This window comes from Lampetra planeri, chromosome 5, assembly GCF_965212315.1.
Source record: "Lampetra planeri chromosome 5, kcLamPlan1.2.h2, whole genome shotgun sequence".
NCBI classification, from domain to species: Eukaryota; Metazoa; Chordata; class Hyperoartia; order Petromyzontiformes; family Petromyzontidae; genus Lampetra; species Lampetra planeri.
The window spans coordinates 4,987,101-5,009,670 of record NC_136111.1 but is presented as its reverse complement, the minus strand read 5'-3'; the positions used below and the strand labels follow the sequence as shown (position 1 = coordinate 5,009,670).

Sequence of the window (22,570 nt, the reverse complement as noted above, 5' to 3'; positions counted from 1 at the left end):
ACCTACTTTTGTATATGTGCATGTTTATGTAGGGGATGGGCATGGAATTGCAAACTTTGCAAAACCATAAATCTTGACGTGATCAGAATGCGGAATACCGAATTTCTGTTTGCCGGTGTTATAATCTTTAGGTTTCACATTTTATTTACATGCTAAATATTGTGTACGCTCATTATCTACTGAAACACAGCGGGTTGTTCTTTAAAAAAACAAAGGCATACACCGGTGTTTCATTAGAATTGCACGCATGCTGACGTGTGCAAGACACGTACCCGCAGACCTTGACGTGCATTACACCCGAGACCAACACATATGTTGGCAGATATTCCTCCCCCCACCCCACCCTTTCTGCACATTCAGGGTACATTCAGGTCGACACTGCAGCCGCATGCACATTGTGACACAGGCATGCCCCCCCCCCGACTATCTATGTACACACCCGGACGGGGTGTTACACACTCCCCCCTCCCCCATGCACGTCAACGTGGAGTCGCGTGCATTCATTTTCAACAACAACAACAATCATGCAAATTTTTATTGGTTTAGAAAAAAAAAATCCGCTGGGCGGATATCTGCATATTTTATACACTTGTGATAACAGGGATTGGCGCTATACATCGGCACCACACTTTACTCTGACCAGCAGAATTTTGTGCCCATCTCGTACATATATATTAGGAAAAAAAAAACTTGTCCCCTACCATATTAATGTGTAATTGACACTTCTAGCTCAGGTCTCCCACTCGAGATGAGCATCTCTTTTAGCCATTTTGAGCATAAGGATACGATTATTTTGACCTGCCGTGTGAGTGTGTGCGTGCGTGCGCGCGCGTGTGTTCATGAACACGGTTAATCTTTTTCGACAATAATCAGGATGAAATGCCCATTCGTGGCAGTGGTGTTGGTGGAGTAGGGTTGTGGGTAGTGTTGCGGTTGGAAACCAAGGATGAGGCTGTCTCGGGACTCGGTGGAAGTAGGCGGCTTCCAGAAATCTCGTGGGATTTATCCCATGAAGCCTTTCCCATCGTGGTGGGGGGGGGGGGTAATGCGGGGGACACGATGTGAGCAGTATTGTTGCGTGATAAACGTTCACGTTGGCCTGTATTGAGCTAGTAGGGCAAGCCTTGGATGGACGGTGGGCACTATTATTTCAGAACGCAGCAACTGTTGACATCGTCGTGGGGAGTCTGGTTGAACGGGTGTTCATACGGAGGTGTCTTAATAGATATATTGACATGATGGTGTGTCCATAGTTAGGTGTGCTCAGGCTAGTATTGAGAGGTGTGTTCGCATAGATGGTATTCATAGGTTTGTTCTCATAAAGGTGGTGTGCTCATAGCTAGGTGTGCTGACACTAGTGTTATGGGGAGATGTTTTAACGAGGAGAGATAGTCACAGCACGATCTGTTCACATGAAGGTGCGTTCAAAAGTAGCCGTGTTGAGAATAGGCTCGTAGCAAAATGTGATTTCGTGGAGGAGTGGCATAGCAAACTAGTGGTTCAGGTGGAGAGGTTTTTTTCGATAGCTGTGTTCACATAGACATCTGTCCGGGTGGCTAGCTTCAATGGATTTGCGTCAATGGGACGGGGGGAAGGGGGTGTTCAGGATAGCATCAGAATAAGTGGTTTTTTTTGGATAATGCATTCAGAAAGTATGCTCCAAGCTGGGTCGTTGAGAGAGTTGTGTTTGTGCTCGTTTGGAAAGGTACAGTCATGCGAAGTCGTTAAGGAGGTGTGCCTGTATGTGTACAATTAGTGGTGCCTGTGCACACTTGGCTTGAGTGGCTTATATTAAAGTGTTTGTGGTCGGCAGCAGAAGATGACGGAGCAACCTTACGGAGTTGTCGTTCGCGCTCGGGCTTGGGATGGATGGATTGCCTCTTGAACTTGGCGGGTTGGATTGTTCCCCGGCTGGCTGCATGTGCTGGCTTTGGCTCGTTCACTCGTTGGATCGCTGGTTGGTTTGGCAGTTGGAAGCTTGTCTGGATTGTTTGGCTGACTGGTTGGTTAGCTAACCACCTGCTTGCTGTCTGATTTGCCGGTTGATAATCTCGCTGGCTCATGATTTGGCTAGCCAGCTATTAAGATGTTTGCTGTCTACCTGAATTCAGTAGTTGAGACTGGTTTATCAGTGCCACTTGATATTTTACGATTACATTTCTTTGTTTGGTTTACATCTGATGTGTGATTTACCGTGGCAGGCTGGCCGGTGTTCCCCATCTCTGTCTGGCTTCTGTGTTTTGTAAAGGCCTGGTGTCTTGAGATACTTGCTGGGAGGTTATACAGACATCTCCAGCCCATCTACCCCAACCCCAAGAGGCAGTCTAAAAAAGGAGTGCACACCTCAAGCCATAGGTTGTGCGAACAAATCGATGTTGAAATTGCACGACTCTATCGCCTGCAAACGTTTTGTCCACATCTGAGCAAAGCGATTGAGCAAAAAGGACATTTTTACAGGATTGTAGCATCAAGAAGTTCCAAATGTGCAGCGTACGATGAAATACACAGCTTCAGACTGCTTGAAAGCAGTCTCTGCTGTCAGGAACCAATTGCACAAGTGCTCACGACTGGATTGCATAGACGTCTACATGATTCGGTTGCATGCAACCTCATTGGTCAACTAATGGCTGAAGTGTGAACCCAGGTTAAAGCGCAGTGCTAGGCTTCGAGAGGAAAGTATGTGCATTACAGTTTAATGGCGTTAAGAATATTTGTTCACAGTGTCCAAAAGCTCACTTTCTTACTACATAACATGGATGTAAAAGCCGGGAGTTACAGAACATACAGCAGCCATGGCAGACCAGACAGTGGTCTACAAAACACATCAGTGAAAAACAGCCCGTGTAAGAGATGTATTTTTAAAATTAAATTGGAACTGAATTAAATTTTAAGATTGTGAGAAATCTTATTATCTGGCCACAAGCAGGCATTCGTGAGCCTGCGACCTCTCCACAAATGAGATCTGGATTGCATGTGTGTGGTTTATTGAGAAAATAAAATACCCCGAATTAGAAATTCCAAGTTTTTTGGACGAAAAAACCCAGCAGTGTGTTTGGCAAGGGATATGCTTACGGGGGACGCATGTAGCCTAACGTTCTGAAGATATAAGAATGCCTAGTTACACAAGGCTGCATTGTAGCTGTTTGGTAGCATCGAGATTTCAATGAGCAGTATTGGGTGCCCACTTTGTTGTTCACCTATGAAAACATTGCAGGTTGCTCGTAGTATACAGATGACCGCTCCCGGAAAATGTAATTTTCAGCCCTTTGTCAATCCACTCCTGGATGAAAGCCTGCCCATGCGGTGTCTCAGTCATGGGGCTGATTTGATCATGCTTCACCGTGCTGGTTGGTGTGGCTGTAATCTTAAGCCAATCACATCATTGATACATCATATGATGCACAAACGTTTTCAAAGGTGTCGACAAAATCGGAACCATTGGGGCGATTTTTGGGTCTAATTTTACAAAATGTAATTTTCATAAATATTTTTTTTTTCCATTTTTAGAAAATTTCAAACAACCTTGTGGCAACCCCCCCCCCCCCCCACATCTTCCCCATGTAGTCGTGACACGCTTCTTCCATGGCTTTGGGCTGGGCATTACTTTCTCTGGATGGCAAGATATCCCATCGAGTAGCGTACACTGCGGTGGTGTGCCACCATTCAAGTTTTCATCGGACAACATAGTGGCCGGTTCTGATGCTCTGCTGGACGTCTACAAAAAATAGTTTTATAAGCTCATTGGATTCCGACAGTATAAATAAATATTCTGATTCTGCTCAACCTGCAAATACATGAGCTTGTGGAGCCCAGTTTAACAAGGCATTCGTATCGAACCTAGGCATTGCTGTAGATTTAAGAGTGTTTCAGGCTTGCGCCATCTGTACCCAATATAGCTAAAGCCATTGATTTTGCGACACTGAAGTAGTGTGTGGGTATGACCTCTTAGCACTGGGGGTCTTGCTGTGGGAAAAGTTGGGTTTGTGGTTCACGTGCCCGTCACAACGTGTACACACTGGGTGAGCAACTGCGTATCGGTGGATTAGAATCCTCAAGGATGGCCAGTTCTCCCTGTTGTGGTGTTTTACAACGTGTCTACGAACATCCATCCCCCACCTACGTCTCTGTGTGAGATCGATTGTGTTCAGAGTGGCTGGATAGTACGCGCATGGTCATGATTCCTGCAGCCATTTGATGGGATTTCCACCCACAGCACGGCAAAGGTTTAGGAGCCTGTGATTTCATTTACAAGGGTATGTGGTTGGGTTCCACCGTCTTTGCCCAAGTCTTTTAATTGTCCACAAGTGTGGTTATTTTTACGAATGAAAAGTGTAGTGTGAGATATGCACATCTCTATGAAATATATATAACATATGAGCTTTGTATGTCTGGCATGGAAATATTAATATCTCTGCCTAAAAACCACTTGGGACCAACATTTTAAAACCATTTACCCTTAAAACAAGGCGAAAGCCCATTGATAAGAGTATATCTTTTCTCATTTGTAAACTTAATTTTTGTAATTTTAATGTAATTTCAATTGTTGAGCTCTGGGCTCTAACATGGACACGTGGTCTACCCTTGCAAATGATGTCACATGGTCTTTTAACATCTTCTTTACGGGAAACATTGCTATTGTGTTTAGCACGTGTAATACGCTGTGGAAATGGAAATCTCAACTGTGCAAAACTAGAACTGCGGCCGGCAAGCGTGACCTCAAAAGTGTGTTTGCTTTGTCGCCTTAGCGCATGGCGACGTGGGGTTTTAAACCATTGAAAACATTTACAGCACTGCAGTCTCAAATTGACATGAGCCCCACCTTCATAATTTGAATTTTAAACACTCGAATTCTGAAACCTTGGGGCCACTTTTTAATTCGGATCGTGGTGGGTTGATGTTTATTTCCAGCTGAACGACGGTGCACATCTTGCGTTGATCGAAGCAAAATCTTTTTGTAACAATACAAAGGACACATTGTCCTGTGAATATGAAATAAGAATACATTCTTATATATATATCATACAATCTGGACAATGCAGCCTTGCGCACGTAATTATTATATATAACGCTGAACGATATCGAATTGGCTGGCGTGAGAAGTGCATCGTGTTTTATTCCACAAGTTTGCCAAATTGTGTAAAAGCTGCAGGTTTTGTGGGTGGTTCGCGCAATGTGAATCCATTGCTAAACGTCGCTCGCCATGATCCGTGCGTATGTTAACACTGGAAGCCTCCCAATTCCCATTGGATCAGATGAGGCCATGAGTCTCTCCTGAATAACTTCTGGTAATCTGACACGTAGTTTTCAAGTCCCTCAATGATTAAATGTTTGCATAGGTATCCCTTAACAGGCATAAGCAGCCAATTGATGACAATAATAATGCCCCTTGATTGGACTCAAATGATATTCAATCCATGGAATCCATTGCGTTTTGCATTTCATTCCGCCCTTCATTGGGCACTCATTGTGCAGAGGGCATTAGTAGCTCATCAATGGCCACGTTGATAAAGTTAAGAGCAGACCCCCCTCCCTCCCCCCATTGCCTTCACCGAGCGTGTAAACATTAAAATACTTTGTTCCAGAATTGATTCAGTTCTGAGATTTGACTGCAAAACCTCATTCTGCCTCCTACACTTGTAAAACATCAACACGAGAAGTGGCTCAGGGTTGTGCCTCGTGAGACGCTGATGTCGGAGCACTTAGGACCAACCACTGAGGTATCCTGCGTTTGAATCCCAGGCTCCCCCAACCCAAAGTGAGGTTGAGTTCTTGCGCGTGTGTAGTAAGCTCGATGGTTTCGGCTGCAGCACAGAATGACTGCAGCAGAAAAAAAAAGAACGAGTAAAAAACAATCGAAATTTGGTGGCAGGACTTAATTTGACCAACATGCCAAGATGCCAGGGCTCATCGTTTGGCAGCTTTAGGCACAGAGCGAACGCCTCGTTTATCGTGCAGATGAAGGAAGTACACTGTGTCTTGGCTGTGTGAAAATGGGACCTTCGTCCATCTCAGGCCAAAGTCTTTGACATGGACGGTGGCACACGGACGGTGGCACGCAGGAGGCAGTGGGGCTGTTGACCACATCCTGACTAACTTGGGTGGGGGGGGGGAAATAATTTACCCCCGCCACTCACTGAACTTATGGGTGATTATGGGACAGGTGTGCAGGAACCAATTGACTTATTTTGCCATTCAATCAAACTTTACCTGCACTTTTATCTGTTGTCGAATTTCTTTTATTCAATCCACTTTTGAAAAAAATTCAAAATGTGTCGCTCCGTTAGAAGATGTTGTAGTTGGAGGATTGTGACAGCGATCTTCTTGTAACCATGTGAAGGATAGAGATTCGGCCTATGGTTATGGTACCGATTTCGGTTTTCTTAATGTTAAAAACATGTTCACGTACTCTATCCACGTGCCTTCATTAACCTGAACATATTTATTAAACTGCTAAACAGTAATAAGCATTTTTCCCTTCTGTGTGTCACGTGAGCCTGCCTAATTGTCCCATCCTCTTGGCTACAGCATCTTCTTCCTCCGAATTGCAGTATCTGTTTGACTAAACATCGCTGAGAAAGAAGGGGCCGTCGCACCCATGCCACCTGCTCCCCCTGTTCTTTGAAATCGGGGAACTCCGTACTTGGCAAATATTGGCACCACCCTTGATGTTAATGCTGGCTTCTGGAATGTTGCCGAGTGAAATGTGGCCAGATGCATGAGATGGTGGAACTGGAAATGTCGGATCCTTCGCTCTGTGCGTAAATGTCAAAAGCACAATTGGAATATAATAGGTAAGAATCGACCATTGTATTTCAATAGAAAGGGTAAATCATTGTGCAATGTCTTAGTCCAAATAAAACTATGAAAAAGTGCATACGCAAATCAATTACAGCAATGTTTTTTTCCTTATAATGTAACAACTCTCTTTCAATAGAGATGCTAAATCTCAATGGGCTCGTATGTTTAAATATGATGGATTTAATCAATTTGTGATCAATTGCAAAGATTCATTTAAAAATAAAACATCCGTAAATTACGTTTTTAACAGTGACTTTCTATGGTACGTGTCTTCTGATTTTTCTTGACCGTGCAAGGTGGATACAAGTTGCATTTCTAAAAGCTTGGTAAAGAATATTGGCTCGTGTGTCTTGGAATTAATGCAGGTGTTGTCGATCTCAAACTAGCCATGGTCCAGAATTTAGAAATGTTTTGCAGTTCCCAGTTTCGGTTAAAACCAGATGCTTGCACTCCTACAGTGTTAATTTTCTGACAGCTGCAGCTCTCAATACGAATTGTGTAAATTAGTTTTGTGACTTTAATCAGAACCCCAACTTCAATAGGGTTTATTTATGCTTGACGGTAACGGTGACTTAACCACCAGTCGTGCATGGTCTTTTGATACCCAACATTTACAATGCATAGGAAGGTGGTTAATTAAATTGACAAATATTATTGGTTCTTTCAGTAAAAAGAACCAAGAATATGAATCCCTGCAGTCACGAAAGCTTTCAATCAAAATTTTAATTGACAAAGTTAAAAGTTCCGGAAAAACAGATTTGATTTGCAAACCCTAAACATTGGTTCAGACATTGAAATGTTTATTGAATAATGTAACAACAAACGTGTTCACAAGCTATAGTCGATTGCAATGTATGTTGTGTAATAGGTGTGTTGTGTTGACGACATGGTGGTCATGGTGTGTGTGTTATGCCTGGATGACCGTGTGATGGGTGTGGAAGGTGGTGTGTATATAATGAAGGGATATGTATGATGTGATGTATGTGTGTTGAGATGATGCATGCATGATGTGGGATGTATGTATGTTATAGAGATGGTGTGTGTATTGTGCGGTGATGGTGTGATGCAATGCACGTTGTGTATGTTGTGTGGAGAGGATGATACATGCATCGTGTATTGATGTGTGCTTGGTGTGTGGTTTGTGGGTGATATCGTGCCATGTGCCGAGCTGTGTTCAGTCGAGGAAGCGTCGATTGGGGTTAACTTTGAAGAGCATGACACGCACGTCTGGGAGCAGCTGCAGGGACAGTTCCAGGTGGATCAAGTAAATGGGAAGAGAGAGAACAAGAGTGATAATGTAAGCACCATTAAGTTGTCTTCTCGCAAGTGAAAACCATTACTCAAATGACCATCGAGGTGGTGCTAATCTATTTACAGCCTTAAGCCAGTGGTGTAAGTTCCACCTTCCTATGACAGGCGTGAATCTGACCCATCAGACAGCCACTGCAGACCTACCCCATAAAATGTTATCAATTTTATCGACCCTGGAGGAATGTGTTGAGTCAACACTCACCCCCCCCCACCCCCCCAAATCAGAATTTGAACTTACAACCATCTTTCCAGGTGCTCCGGTTTCCTCCCACATTAAGCACCCATTAATTGGCGAATAACACCTTCGTATATCGGGAACCGCAGAGCTTGGGGGGGTGGGGGGCAATCTGGCACCTCCTTCCCGAGTGAACGGAAACTGCGCGGCGTGCAAACATTGACGTAATTACAATTCGGTTTCTTTCCACACGCTGTTTACTCGGAGGGACTCGAATACATCCAATTGGAGGAATCTCCTGCGTAGGTCAGGAATACGTTTTCTCTACAGCCATCTCGCAGGCCATCGGGCTGGGAGTGTAATTGGCATGGCAACGGCGCCACGGCCGCGAGATGTTAACTACCTCGCCTGGTCTACATGAGGTTGTGGGTTCGACCCTGACACCTGTTTGTTTGGAGTTTGCGTCTCTTTTTCTGGGTCCTCTGGTTTTTCCTTCCACATTTTAGAATCGACATGCTCTTCAGGGTGTTTGGCTGTTTTCCATTTCCACATGATAAGCCACTTCGTTGAGCTATCGTTCGTGGCCAGGTCGCTTCTGAAAAACAGCTATATAACTCAGTGGACCTTACCTGCTAAAATTCAAATTGTTTAACAGCAAAACATAATTTGGTGGCGAGTCTCTTTTAAAGGTGTCACCAATTATCAGTAAAAAAACTGGCTTTTTGTACTGATGTCGGCATTTAAATCTCAATTAACAACGCAAGCGCGTTGGGTTCACGGTGAATTGAAAGGTTGATGGTGAAAACGCGGCACGCTCATGTCTCGTGGCTTTTCAACTTTGCTTGTTGGTCTCGGTGGCCCATGTTGATACGAGACTAACCCGTGGCCGGGTGTTATTGTGTCACCGTCACTCGACCTTCACTCCTGGAGCCATGCGAATTATAAACCAGTTTGGTTAATTAACATAGACATCGTCGCCGATAGGTGATCGATTCGGCTTTTAATGGTTTATGTATCGAGAAATTCCTCGCCGAATCTCAATCCTAACGCTTTGAATGCGTGCTCAGGCGGTTACGTAGATTTGGGTGCCAGCACTCCCAACAATGACCAACTCGGCCAGGTTGCGCCCGATCCTGTATCTCTGAAGATGCAGCCTGGGCAGAGTTTGGATGGACGATAACTTAAGTAGAGAAGGTTACCCTTGGGTTCTTTCGGTAAAGTCACGTAGGTAGAAAAATAATAAATCACGACGTTTCGATCGCAACACAAGCAATCGTCATCAGGTGGGAGAACCACAGCAAGAAAAACTGCTGCCGACTTCAGCAAGCGCGTTGGCTGCCTACTTCAGCAGTTTTTTTTCTTGCTGTGGCTGTCCCACCTGACGACGATTGCTTGTGTTGCGATCGAAACGTCGTGATCTGTTATTTTTCTACCGACGTGACTTGACCGAAAGAACCAAAGAGTATGGATTCCTGCAGTCACGACAGCTTCAAATCAAGATTCTAGAAGGTTTACTTTAGGCTGCTGCGGGGTTACATGGATGGCAACAGCGCAGCAACAGCCATCGTGCTGCCACGCCTACGCTGCCCGCCTTCGCCAGCACGCTCTGGTACCAGAGCGCTAAAGTTTGGTCAAATAACCCCCACGACCCACACGTGGCGAGGAGGCTCACGTCCGCCAGTGGGCTGACTGACAAAGGGGCTGCACGTAGCGGATCGCACCTGCTCCGCGATGAGCTCCAGTCGTTTCTCCAGGGTGTTCTCCACCTTGATCCTGCCGTCCCCGCTGTACATCTCCAGCCCACCCGCCCTGCGCGCACGCAGAACACAGCACACGGACCTACTGTTGAAGCAGGTTCCGTTAGCGAGCACCTATTGAGGCCGTCACGGCACACGAGGGCAGCGATGTGGCCGGCACTTCGCCCAACGACGCCGCCCCCCCTCGTCTTACCCCGCTGTGCTCCCTGCTACAAGGCCGTAATTATAATATTCAAATATGCTCAAAATGTCCCCCCAATATAGTGCTATAAAAAATATTTTTAAAAATAAAAATTGCGATGCTATGCAAATAAAAACAACAATTTGCTAAACCTTGGCCACAATATCTGGACTTGTCTTCATATAAATCAATGCATAGATTTATGTTAATATGATTGTGGTCATGGTTGTACTTTATTAATCCCTAATTTCTGCCATTACATACAATGAAACAAGAAATGGTAAAAAAGTAAAAACACAGCAATGTAATTCAATACACTATTAAACATTATTGTAAAAAATAAATAAAAAGTCCATCCCATGTCTTTTAGGCAGGAAATTAGTTTTAAAATTTAGATTTTTTTTCTGGGGGGGGGGACCCCCAGACCCCTGGAATATTTGGTCCCCCTCCCAATGTAGACTCCATGGCTATGGCATTGCCCTGCTATAAGGCTGAGGCAACCTAGGAGAGGGCCAGGATAGATTCTGAACAACTTACCACTGGTGTTAGTTGCGGCCGGGGCATTGAACTCGGGTCACGTGGTGCTTAGCCGAGCACGCGAACCACGAGCCCCACCTGGCACATCTCTCGATTGGTGGTTCATGGCCTTATACTGCTACAGTGGTGAGATGTTATCGCCCTCGTCTGGTATGCAAGAGGTAATGGGTTTGATCCCAACCCTTGATGCCTGCTGTATATTTGGAGTTTGCGTGTCTCTCTCTCTCCCCCTGGTGGCGTGGAGTTTTCTCCGAGTCCTCCGGGTTTTCCCCTTCACATTTAGAAACGACATGCGCTTATGAGTATTTCGCTGCTATACATTTCCGCGTGACGATAAGCCACTTTGTTGAGCTATTAGGTTACTTCTGAAAGAGATATATAGCTCAGTGCGCCTTATCTGGTAAAATAAAAAATAGTTTCACAAAATAGCAGTCTCTGGTGTTCCTTCTCGTACTGAGATGGGGGCAGGGTGTGTGCGAGTGTGGCAGGTTGAGTGTGGGCAGCGTTACACGTCAGGGGGCAGGCAGTCGTTCTCATCGATGCGGATGTGAATGTCCCGCTTGACGCTCGCCTTGTACTCCACCTTCCCCTTCTCCATGGCTTCCTGCACGCGCACGCGCCCCGCGCGCACAGAGAGGAAGAACCGAAAATAAACACACGACCGTCGGTTGTGGATGCAAGTGCTGTTTGCGAGCAGCTATGAATCCTGGCGCGGCACCCGAGGAGGAGAGGGACGGGTGGGTGGCCAGAACCACGCTCCCTTTTACCGCCTTTTGTCTCCCAAGTGCTGATTTTTGACGCCCCGCACCGAGACACCCGTTTAAGGCTGAGTCAATCTCGAGGAGGTCCCGAGGGCAAGTTTAGACATCGCACCACCCGCTCGTGTGCCGTGCCAGCCGTCATCGGTGCTCGCTAACGGCACTTGCCCCAGCAGCCTGTTAAAAGGGCTACACGGGGGGATCTTTGTGTTATTGTGGTGCCGGTGGGCAGGCGAGGAAAAGCCAACACGCACACACGCACGTGTGTGTGTGTGTGTGCGCAAGACGCCCACCTTCACCAGTGTCACGTCCTGCTGCCGGCACCGAATCACCACCTGTGGCTCCAGCAGCTGGAACAATCCCTGGGGTGGCCGAGGATGGGAAGCGGTGAGGAGTCATGTAATAAGCACGTGTGGTCAACAACACGAGGAGCAAAGGTGTGGCCGAGACCAAAAGCGTCCTGACCCTGCGAGCCGCACGCCACAACCTTTGGTATACGGCCGAGAGGTGCTGAGCAGGTCACACGGGTGGTCACGCAAGCCCTTGTGCTCGCCCTTGAACAAAAAGAGCTTAGCTCAATGGGCTTTGCTTATTGTGATTGATTCTAATTTGGCTGTGGAGTTTGCGAATTTAGAAATCTGCGGGAGCACCCCGGGGAGTACTCGTGTCGGGCCTGACACAAGCGAGTGCCGCCCCAGGTCGCTCGCGCTTCCACAGATTTTTTTGTGTGTTTGTTCCCGTTTCAAATTAAGTTGTCGTGAAAAGTCACAAATTAGTCGCGTCTCTTGAGGCCACACGTGGACCGGCCGGGAGCCGCACGCGTTTCGTGAAACCGCGGTTCGACCATGCCTGCCCTTAGCTCGAGCCAGGGAACCATCATTTTAATCTTGATTTGAAGCTTTCGTGACTGCAGGAATCTTTCGGTAAAGTCACGTGGGTAGAAAAAAATATATATCATCTAAAAAAATATATCACGGAAAAAATAATCTAGCAGTGCTGGATATTTTTTTCCGCCTAAGGACGACCGCTTGTGTTGCGATCGAAACTTCGTGATATTTTATTTTTTGTCTTATTTTTCTACCTACGTGACTTTACCGAAAGAACCAAAGAGTAACCATCATTTTGCATACTTATTTCAGAACTTATTTATTTATTTAAAAACGACGTTTTCCCAATTGCATCACATGTGCTTTTGACATCTTAGTCGCTCAGAGAAGAATCCATTCGGAAATCTTTTAGAGAGCAAATGCGACCCCGTGCTGTCTTGAGCACGGCTGCACGAGAGACGTTTGTTTCACTGAACCGCTTCTGAGAAACGCGAGCCAGACGCCACATCCAGAGGCGCAAAAAATCCTCTTTTAGTTTTTTCACGGAACTCCCAGCCTGGGCGAGCACCTGCATGAGAAGGCCCTCGATGAGCGACCGGTACCGGGCTGGCTCCCGGGCTTCCATCGCGAGTCGCTTCCTCGCATCCGCGAGCAGGTCCTGGGCGAGGACACGCGGCGCGTCGCACAGGGGATCGGGCGCATCCCGGTCAACATGGAACGTCCGGCCAACCACGTGCCAACATTGGCCCAACGTTACATTTTTTACTGAGATGTGACAGGATAGTGGCAACGAAATGCAGACTAATAATATAATGGTAGCAAGTATTGCTGCTACTGCTGCTGCTGCTGCGGTATCGTGGTGTTCGCGTGGATTTTTCTCCGGGTCTTCCGGTTTTTGCCTCCACATTGGCTGCTCTAAATGTCCACGTGATAAGCCACTTCGTTGAGCTGTCATTTGTGATAGCCGGGTCGCTTCTGAAAATAAAGAGCGATATAGCTCCCGTGAGCTTTATCTGGTAAATAAAATAGTTTCGCTTTAGTTTCGTTAGCACACTGAGCTTGCAATCCAGAGGGCGACGGTTCGATTTGATCTTCCTGCGCAGCAGTTCAATATAAAAAGATCAGGTGTCTTAAATCCCCTTGCCTCTGTCCACCCAGCAGTATAAATGGGCGCACCACACTCGATCGGTAGGTCGCGTGTGTTGTGGGGTAAAGTGTGGGTACTCTCGTCTCTTTCAAGATGGCTCCCTAGAGCTCCGTCTAGTGGAGGCCCCTCAGTGGCGTGAGCAATCAATTGCAGGGCTGCACCTTTACCCGTTTTCTCCTAACAATTATTGAGCCAGGAAAGCCTCACTCAGTCTCAAGACTCGTTGTCAGGGGAGGTCCTGATACATCGGTGTCTTGTGTGTGTGATGATGCCACCGCTGGCAGGTTTAGGTGTGGGTACGGTGGGTGGCTTCAGGTCACCAGATGAGTTCACCTGGATGAGGTCTTCACGAGCCTTGAGCACCTTCAGCCTGGCATGGTTCATCAGGTTTGACACCTGACTGTGAGTGGTACACGTGGCACGCATGCACAAGCCACAACGGTCATCACTATAACCACATCGATTATTATCATCATCATCATGCTAATACTTTATGCGGTAAGTCATTGGTTATACACATCCCACAACGGTTATTGCAACCGCAACGGCTACTGTAATTATTTAACAACGTGGCATCAAAGAGCCCCGGCTGAAATGGGGCGAGAGAACTGGCAGCGTGAGGCGCCGTCGTTTCACAAAAAGTTCCTTCTTTAAGTTGCCCGTGATCTGCAGCGAGGGTCTGTGAGCTCGGCTCGGTAAATCGCCTGCTCCAGGCGTCGGCCATCAAGAATGGCACCAGGGACAGCTTGGGCTGGTGTGGAAACGCGCGCACGGGGGTAATGTTTCCCCGCGCGCACGCACACACACACATAGACACAATAAATGTGAAACACGTTATCGTGCACACACACGTGCACACGCAAAAAGCACACGGAAGAGCCAAGTTGCAAAGCACGAAGACACATTCACAGCCCCCCACCGCATGTGCCAATGTCCTTTCAGTCTCGTTAGGCACCAATGCCGCGGTGGTGGCGTTTGTGAATCGAATGTTGCCGCATTTCCATTAAAAAAAACACATCGCCGTCGCACACCACTGAGATATGGATGGGTGTTAACGATCGTAATCTGTTAAGCCGGCCGGTCGTTCCGTTGCAGTTGTGGTCCGCACTCGCCCATGGGACTTCGCTCAATTGTCTACTCCAAGAATAGAATCTTCACATTTGTATAATGGACGTATGTTTAACTTTTTTTGCAGCGTACGTGGCCAACCGTGCTAATCGGAGGTGCGCGGGAAGGACAACAAACTAAACACGAAAAGCAGTTTCTAATGAAATTAGTTTTCAATCTAGAATTTAAATTGCATAGCTCCAGTGGCTTCCTAATATCGGAAGAGCGTTCCAGACGGCCTCAGAAGCACAACTGAAAGCGCACGATGCAGTTACCATCTTTGTTCAAATGCTGTAAGTATTTTATATACTGTATAGTGTATGAAGGGTAGATTAAGAACTGACCAGATTTGTGTCTGGATTTAAAATAATGGCACAATTGTGGATTTGCCCGAATGCTACGAGTTTGTCTCATTCCTATTACCTCTGCATTCAAGAATGACACCCGAGGGGAAATACTATTAACTACGAACAACAACAAACCACAGTTAATCAACTGATTAACTCAACAGTGTTGCTGTAAGGGGGTCATAAATATATTTACTGTAGTGTTTGTAAGTTGGCTAACGTCGTGCATCCTGGTGAGCATTGATATTTTTCGACGTTCTAAGGGCTCACCAACAAATGCCATTGTCCTACAACTTTCCAGACACGTTGCTCTGGCTTCAATCGGACTCCGTTTGTCAATGTTCATTCAACCTCGGCACAAGCAGAAGCTTGCACACTGACGAACGGAGAGAGAGACATCGGACAGACACGGGTAAAGCCACTTACATCTTCTTCTGCATATCGATCTGCTTTTCCTTCTTCTCAAAGTGGTCTATGATCTTGAGGCGCTGCGTCTGAAGGAGTCTTCCCTTCTCGATATTAAATTCCTCTTCGGCCTGCATTTGCACGAGTAATATTACATTCATTCATTTGCACGCGTAATATTAAATGTATTCATTGGCACGAGTAATATCACACTAATTCATTTGCACGAGTAATATTACATTAATTCATTTGCACGAGTAATATTACATGCATTCATTTGCACTCATTCCTTCGAGGATGCTCACACAGTGGGGTGGTGGTCGTGCAACACGGACGTGGCCAATTCGATTTCCCAGCGCGGCAGTTCAAATGGGCCTTGATTAGTTTGCGAGCACAAGACCTGTCGGTTTTTTTCCGCTCCGCATTTAGAATCCACATCACGCGTTTAGAGTATTTGGCTGCTATAAATTTGCACGCGATAAGCCACTTTCGTTGAGCAATAATTTGTGGCAAGGTCGCTTCTGAAAGAGCTTTACAACTGAGTGGGCTTTATCTGGTAGAATGAAAACAAGTTTAGTTTGGTTTGTCTTTAGGCGGTGTGGCAAGAGTCCATCCCCATGCTGAAATACGCGTTGGGTACATTGTCCTAATTGTCAATGCTGAGCTACGTAGAAGGGAAATAATAAAATAATAAAAATGTCACAATAAAAATTGTATTGCTTTATTTAAAAACATTTTTTTTTTATTTTATGATTTCCCTTCTACGTGACTTTACCGAAAGAACCAAGAATATGAATCTCTGCAGTCACGCAAGCTTTAAATCGAAAAATGTTGAGCTAGTGATGGTAATTCCGCGTTCCCATGACAGGGACCAGTCACTTATTTGATTGGCCCTGCAGGAGTGACCTTTGAACTTTGCAAACGTCCCAAAGGCGGGTGGCTGGTAGTGGATATTAGAAAAGTGATTGGTGGTAGTTTGAATGTGCAATAGTTGCTGGGTAAACAACACGTAATAAAGAGATGGTATGCTTCAGAGACCGCTGTTACATCATAGGCGGTGGGTGGGTGGTGGTTGGGGCTGACTTGGCATCGTTCCCTCGCTATTCACCGGATCGCGTTGTGCACACCTCAGCCCACGCAGCCTAAACTATTAAATAATGTTTTTGTTATTTTACCAGGTAAGGCCCATTGAGCTACATATCTCTTTTTTTGAGAAGCGACTTGGCCACAAATGATAGCTCAACGAAGTGGCTTATCGCGTGGAAAATTTAGAGCAGCCAAATATTCGAAACGTATGTTTCGAATATTTGTTAGGGTCGGGGATTGAACCCACGAACCCACAGCCTCCTGTATACCAGGCGAGGTAGTTAACATCTCGCCACCTCATGGGTGAGGAGGGGCTGGGTGGGGAGGGGTTGGGTGGAGAGGGGCTGGGTGGGGACGGTGGGGTTGGGTGGGGCTGGTGGGGAGGGGCTGGTCACCCCGTGGTGCCCTTATAAAACTCAACGTTTAACCTACTCACGCCGGCTTGTGCCCGCCCTTACAGTCGGGCATATTTGCGGAATACACCACGCCACCGTTGACCCTGGCCATTGACCGAGCACCCCAACGTTCCTACCAGCTCCCTCCGCAGGAATGTGTTAAGAGAGGTTTTAGAGCAGTGGGCGTTAGGCAGCGCACGTCGCTAGAAGGGATATGATGGACGAAGGTCAAAAATAATATCAGAGTGGCAGCCAAGGAACAGATGCATCCGAGAGGATCTCCACCGAGGAGATGGAGCGATGAGATTGGTTCGTGTGCGGGTGCTGGGTCGATTGTTGCGTCGCCGGATCGTGAGAGGTGGCAGTGGCTTGGGGAAGCCGTCATCCAGTAGTGGATTGATCACAGCTGATGATGATGATGAGTAAATGGTTGTGCTGGGACAGCGGTCAGTGCTGTACCCCTTACCTTGGCCTCGACTTCCTCGGCCTTCTCATTCGCCTCTTGTTCGATGAATGCCATCATCTGCTTTATCTGCGAGCAGAGCAATAAAACACCACAATGACGATGGCACTCCGCTCGTCGGCATCCGCGGTGGAGTGGTGGCGCCACCACGCTCTGAACCCGGTGGCCTGCTTCAAACCCCGGCCACGCGTAACGGGTGCTGGGACGATTAGTCAATGAATCGGCTTACATTTGTAATGGAATACTTTTTTTATAATAATATTTTTTGGATCTCTGGAAGGCGGGAAACCCCCTATAAAAGCCACCCCTAGCGTGCTGTGGCCGATGGTGCTGATGGCGTCACTAAGCCCCACCCATTGCCTCCCGTGCAGGGGTACACGTGGGAAGAGAGGTGACAGTTTTATAATCATCCGCTATCTTCGTATGATCCGATTAGTTGATGGAACGGATAAACAGTCGGGTAATACCATTGGAACCTCATTTGCCAGTAAAAAATATGATAATTGTTTTTTAACCCTTCTATCTGGCAACAAAACTGACACAAAAAAAATGTGTCAGTTTTGTTGCCAGATAGAAGGGTAAAAAAACAATTATAAGTCGGGTAATAATCAAATAGCCCGGCCATGAATCTGACATCGTTGATGAGAGATGTCACAGCTGGTCCTGGCGGGAGGGGCCCTTCACCAGCCTGCACTGATCAATGTGGGTGAAGTATGGTCAAACAACTCCCACGATCTGCTCGGTGTGGGGAGGCTCTGTCATCCTGCGGTGCATCGACGAAAAGAGCTGCACAAGTCCACGTGTCATCACATGTGTCCAGGAGCATAAACCACCGCGCGACCTGCGTTCCTCCTTGCAACGGCAGCGGCTTGTGGCTATAACCATCGCGCCGCGCTTTCAGATGTGGCTCCTGCGGCCGTCTGGAACGCTCTTCCATCAGATTTTAAGAAGCCACCGGAGCTATGCCCCCCCCCCCTTTCCTGATGACGACCGCTGGTATTGCGATCGAAACGTCGTAGTTTTTGTCACTTTCTTTTAACCTATCTACGTGACTTTACCGAAAGACCCCAAGAATATGAATTCCTGCAGCCACGAAAGCTTTAAGTCTGATTTATTTTGTATTTAGTTCGTTGTCCTTCCCCCGCACCTCCGATTAGCACTGTTGGCTACGTGCGGTGCGAAAGAAGTTCAACGTACACGTACGTACATACATGCATCGTAAAGCGACGTGTAATGTTACAAGCGATGGTGTAGATAGAGGGGGGGTTGGGGGGGCACGGGAGGGACAAGGGTGGGTCTATTGAGCCCTGAGAGAGGCCGGGTGATGCTATCGCCGCGGTAGTTGTCGTGTAAACAGCGAACGCCAAAACACTCGACGGCTTTTGCAGAGACAATCTGACGGACGCCGAATGGATCAGCCCAATCCCGGTTCCCGTGACGTCTCCGTCGAGACGACGTTCTACCGTTGACCTCCCCCTTCATTGAGAGCCTTCGTCACTTCAGTCCCATGACCTCACGTCGAGCCTTCGATCTTTCTGCTCGAAACACCTGGATCTGTCTCGCATCCTCCTCCTCCTCAGAAAGAAATCACCTCTACTCGAAACAGCTGCCCCGTGACCTACTACCAGTGGGCCTTCACCACTCGACAGCACTGCCACATGACCTTTCACTGGGCCTTCACCACTCGACAGCACTGCCACATGACCTTTCACTGGGCCTTCACCACTCGACAGCACTGCCACATGACCTCCTGTCACTGGGCCTTCACCACTCGACAGCAACGTCACCTGACCTATCATTGCACCTTAATCACTCCAGAGCACCGTCCCATGACCTCCGATCATTGGGTCCTCGCCACTGCACGCAAAACACCTGGGGGCCTGCCATGTAACGTCCTCTCAAACAAAAACAACTCTGGCAGTGAACATTTGTTAAATGGCCTGGAGAGCCCCCCCCCCCCACTCCTCCCACCATCCCCGTCCCTTCTATTCCCCTTACTTTTGCCCTCCTTCCTCCCCTCATCTTTCCTTCCCCATATACAAAAAAAAATCCATGCTTCCGCTCAGCCCTCCCACCTGTGTGGGAGGGCAGTAAGCCCCCACCGTTTACCCCCACCCCCCCCCCCTCTAAACCCAGGAGCACTGAGCTAGCGAGGATTCTTGTCAGGTGGAGATTTTGTGGCTCCCCCCTCCCTCCCTTTGCTACGGGTTATGCTCTGCACCGGGCTCTTGTTGAATTTCAATTTTAAAAAATGGCATGGAGAGAGCGGTCCGCTGGCCTCTAACAACGCGTCCACTTGCGCGTTGGCCTGAACAAGGAGGTCGCTGAGCTCGTGAGCAGCACCTCGACAGCCCCAGCATTGCCCTCGCGAGCCCAGGGCAGTTGTTCTTCACTCATCTTCAGAGAGAGGGGGAGGGGGGCCGGCCTACTTTACATTTGACACCGTTGGAGGGGTTTGGCTGCACGCTGGGAGTGAGTGTTGTCACGTGGTGTGTATTTGTTGGGGGGGGGGGGGGCACTAGAGGCCACCGGGGGCCGCCAGTGGCACCCGTGGGGGCCTTTCAGTCGAGCACACAAAGAAAGAACAGCGCATTACGTGGGGCCGGGTGGTGCAGAGTTCATAGTTCGACTCCCGTTACCTGCATCGTCATCATTCTCATTATTGGCAGCCGTCTCGCACTAACCTGACACTGGCCCAAAAGACTCTCGGTTTGGTGGCATCAACTTTGGCGTTGAGTCATTGGCATTGTCACTGAATCCTAAACGTGCCTTACCGACGCCCATGACACCTCGTGGTTGATGACTCCTAAACACGCGACGTTTCACGAATTATTCAATTGCACGCAGGTCGTCGGTTCGATCTCCCGGCACGCGGCGTCCGAAGTAATGGGGCAGTTTATTTGAAATCACTCAAAACGCCTCTTATCCACCCAGCAGTATTAATGGGCAGTGCACCGCAGTTTGCTTATCGCGAGGTCACGTGCGCTGGTGGGGTAAAGGCGTGGGTAACTCCAACCCCTCTTCCAAGACGTCTTGGCCAGCGTGAAAGCAGCACAGGCCGACAAGATCCTCGACATTGGCCCTCTAACAGCTTCATCAGGTGCAGGGGGCCCTTCCTCCAGCAGTCTCAGCGTGGCAAGCAATTTTCAAAGGTCTGAAACCTTCAACGTAATTCACCCGATGATGACTATCGCTGCGGTAACGTTGCTTGGCTGGGTGCTGGCACAACGCCGCCGTGTTGTGTCAACACCGCGCGGAGTCAGCGCGTCTCCTCTCCTCCTCTCTGACTTTGCTGGCTGCCGTCTGATGGCACCGGCTGGGGCCAGTCCGCGACAACGACAACAGCGCCCCCCCCCCCCCCCTCGGCTACGCGATAGAGAGAAGTCACCACGCGTTGCACATGCGACGGACCCCCGTTTTTTGCCACTCCACTGCTGGACGAGGGCCTCCTCGCCACGCTTGGGCTGATTTGGGCCATTCGCTCGGTCGCTGCGGGGCCGGTGAGGGTGGGGAGCGCAGGCTAAGGATGAAGCGCGGGGAGGTCAATGGATGTTGAACTTCGTTCGCGCCGTACGTAAGCGACCGTGTCAATCGGAGGTGCGGGGGAAGGACAGCAAAAAAAGCAGTTCTAAGAGAAATTCGTTATCAATTTAGATTTCAAAGTGCACAGCTCCCAATGGCTTCCTCACATCGACCCGTGAACTAGAAGACATCGTGCAGGCTGGGGACATCATCCAAACTGTTAAGCAAAGTCAGTGGGCTTGGGCAGGTCACGGCTCATTGCACAACGAAGAGCTCGCCACAAATGATCCACAATCACCTCGCCGATCTCGTCAAGGAGTATAAACCATCACGACAACTCCGGTTACCCTCGCAGCGGCGGCTTTCGGCTGCTATGCCATCGAGCAAAGGCGGCGGTCACCGGCATCGCTCGGCGCTTTCAGACGCGCTTCTGCGGCCGTCTGGAATGTTCTTCCTTCCGATTTTAGGAATCCGCCGCGGGGCTATGGCACTTTAAACCACCTCGAGTGAAACCGCATTTCATTAGAGCTGATTTTCTGTGTTTAGTTCGTTGTCATTCTTCACGCACCTCCGACTAGCGCGGTTGGCTACGTGCGGTGCGAAAGAAGTTCAACGTGCATACGTGGCCACCCATACATGATGTCCGACGGTCGAGAATAAGGACGGACTAGCTATCAGCCAAAGGACGGAACGCACCCGGGATGACTTTACGTCCACCGGGGTGAAAGGTGACGACATGAAATCATCTCGTGTGTAGCTTAGTCATGACATCGGTGCTTAGCGGGATACGGCTGCCGATGATGAGAATGATGACGCTGCAGGTAAGGGCAATAGAACTATGAACTCTATACCACCCGGCCGCACCTGAGCCGCTGTTCTTGTGTGTGTGTTTGTCGCGACGTGCTGCGCTTACCTGCTTCTGCACGTCCGCGTCACTCAGGGCCATTTCTGCAGCTGCTTCAGTCGTCGCTTTACAGGCGGACACCTGGGTTCCTCAACAACACCACACCTGGAGTCCCGAACGCACACCTGGAGTCCAGTCTACACGCGTCTGCTGTAGGTAAGATCGCGCGCGTGTGTGTAGGTACTGAGCTAACAACCGTTTACAGACTTGGAAGAAGCGTACTCACACACACACCAATAGACTGCTCGCCCTACACACACGCACACACACTCTAGCTCTGTACACACCTTGCTCTTTGCACACACTCCTCTAGTCTTGAACACACACACACACCTGTACTAGAGTATCATTACACACACACACTAGTCGTGTACTCTACAGATAACCTCTAACTTCTTATACACAGCCCGCTAGCCCTTGCCGGCTATCTACAACCCCCGATCCTGACGAGCCGACCGCACGCGCACACCTGACGCCTCAGCTCACCTGACGTCTGAGCACAGGTGAGAGGCCGGGTCACCCGCGTGTAATTAAAGGGATGGGGGGTGGTGGGGGTGGGGGTCTGCACGCCGTCTGATTGGCCGAGCCCCTGGGTAGTGATCGCAATGCTGGGTGGTGGAGGGCGTGGCGCGGGGCGCAGTCGACCTGCAGCGGCTGCGGCTGTCACCGCGTTGTGTTCACGTTGTCATCATCGTCGTCATCATCGGCAGCCATGATCTATCCACTGCTCCATGAAGGCTTCCCCACCCTGCCACCCCAAGGAATGTAAATAAATGAGCAGGCGGACTCAATTCCACGCTCTGTGCCTCGACGTAACAAAGGGAAGAGGCATTATCTTGTTGTTGTTGTT

The 22,570-nt window shown here is 48.4% G+C and overlaps 1 protein-coding gene across 1 annotated transcript; it reads right to left on the bottom strand.

Annotated features, from left to right (window-relative positions):
• Positions 1–7,577: 7,577 nt before the first annotated feature.
• Positions 7,578–22,226, bottom strand: LOC144718718 (V-type proton ATPase subunit E 1-like). The gene is made up of 9 exons (XM_078594194.1): positions 21,730–22,226; positions 17,298–17,363; positions 15,372–15,481; positions 13,825–13,891; positions 12,913–13,002; positions 11,811–11,879; positions 11,269–11,363; positions 10,006–10,093; positions 7,578–8,035 (listed from the first exon to the last, which is right to left on the bottom strand). The coding sequence occupies exons 1-9, from the start codon at positions 21,760–21,762 to the stop codon at positions 7,973–7,975; spliced, it is 681 nt and encodes a 226-aa protein (XP_078450320.1). The 5' UTR covers positions 21,763–22,226; the 3' UTR covers positions 7,578–7,972.
• Positions 22,227–22,570: the final 344 nt, after the last annotated feature.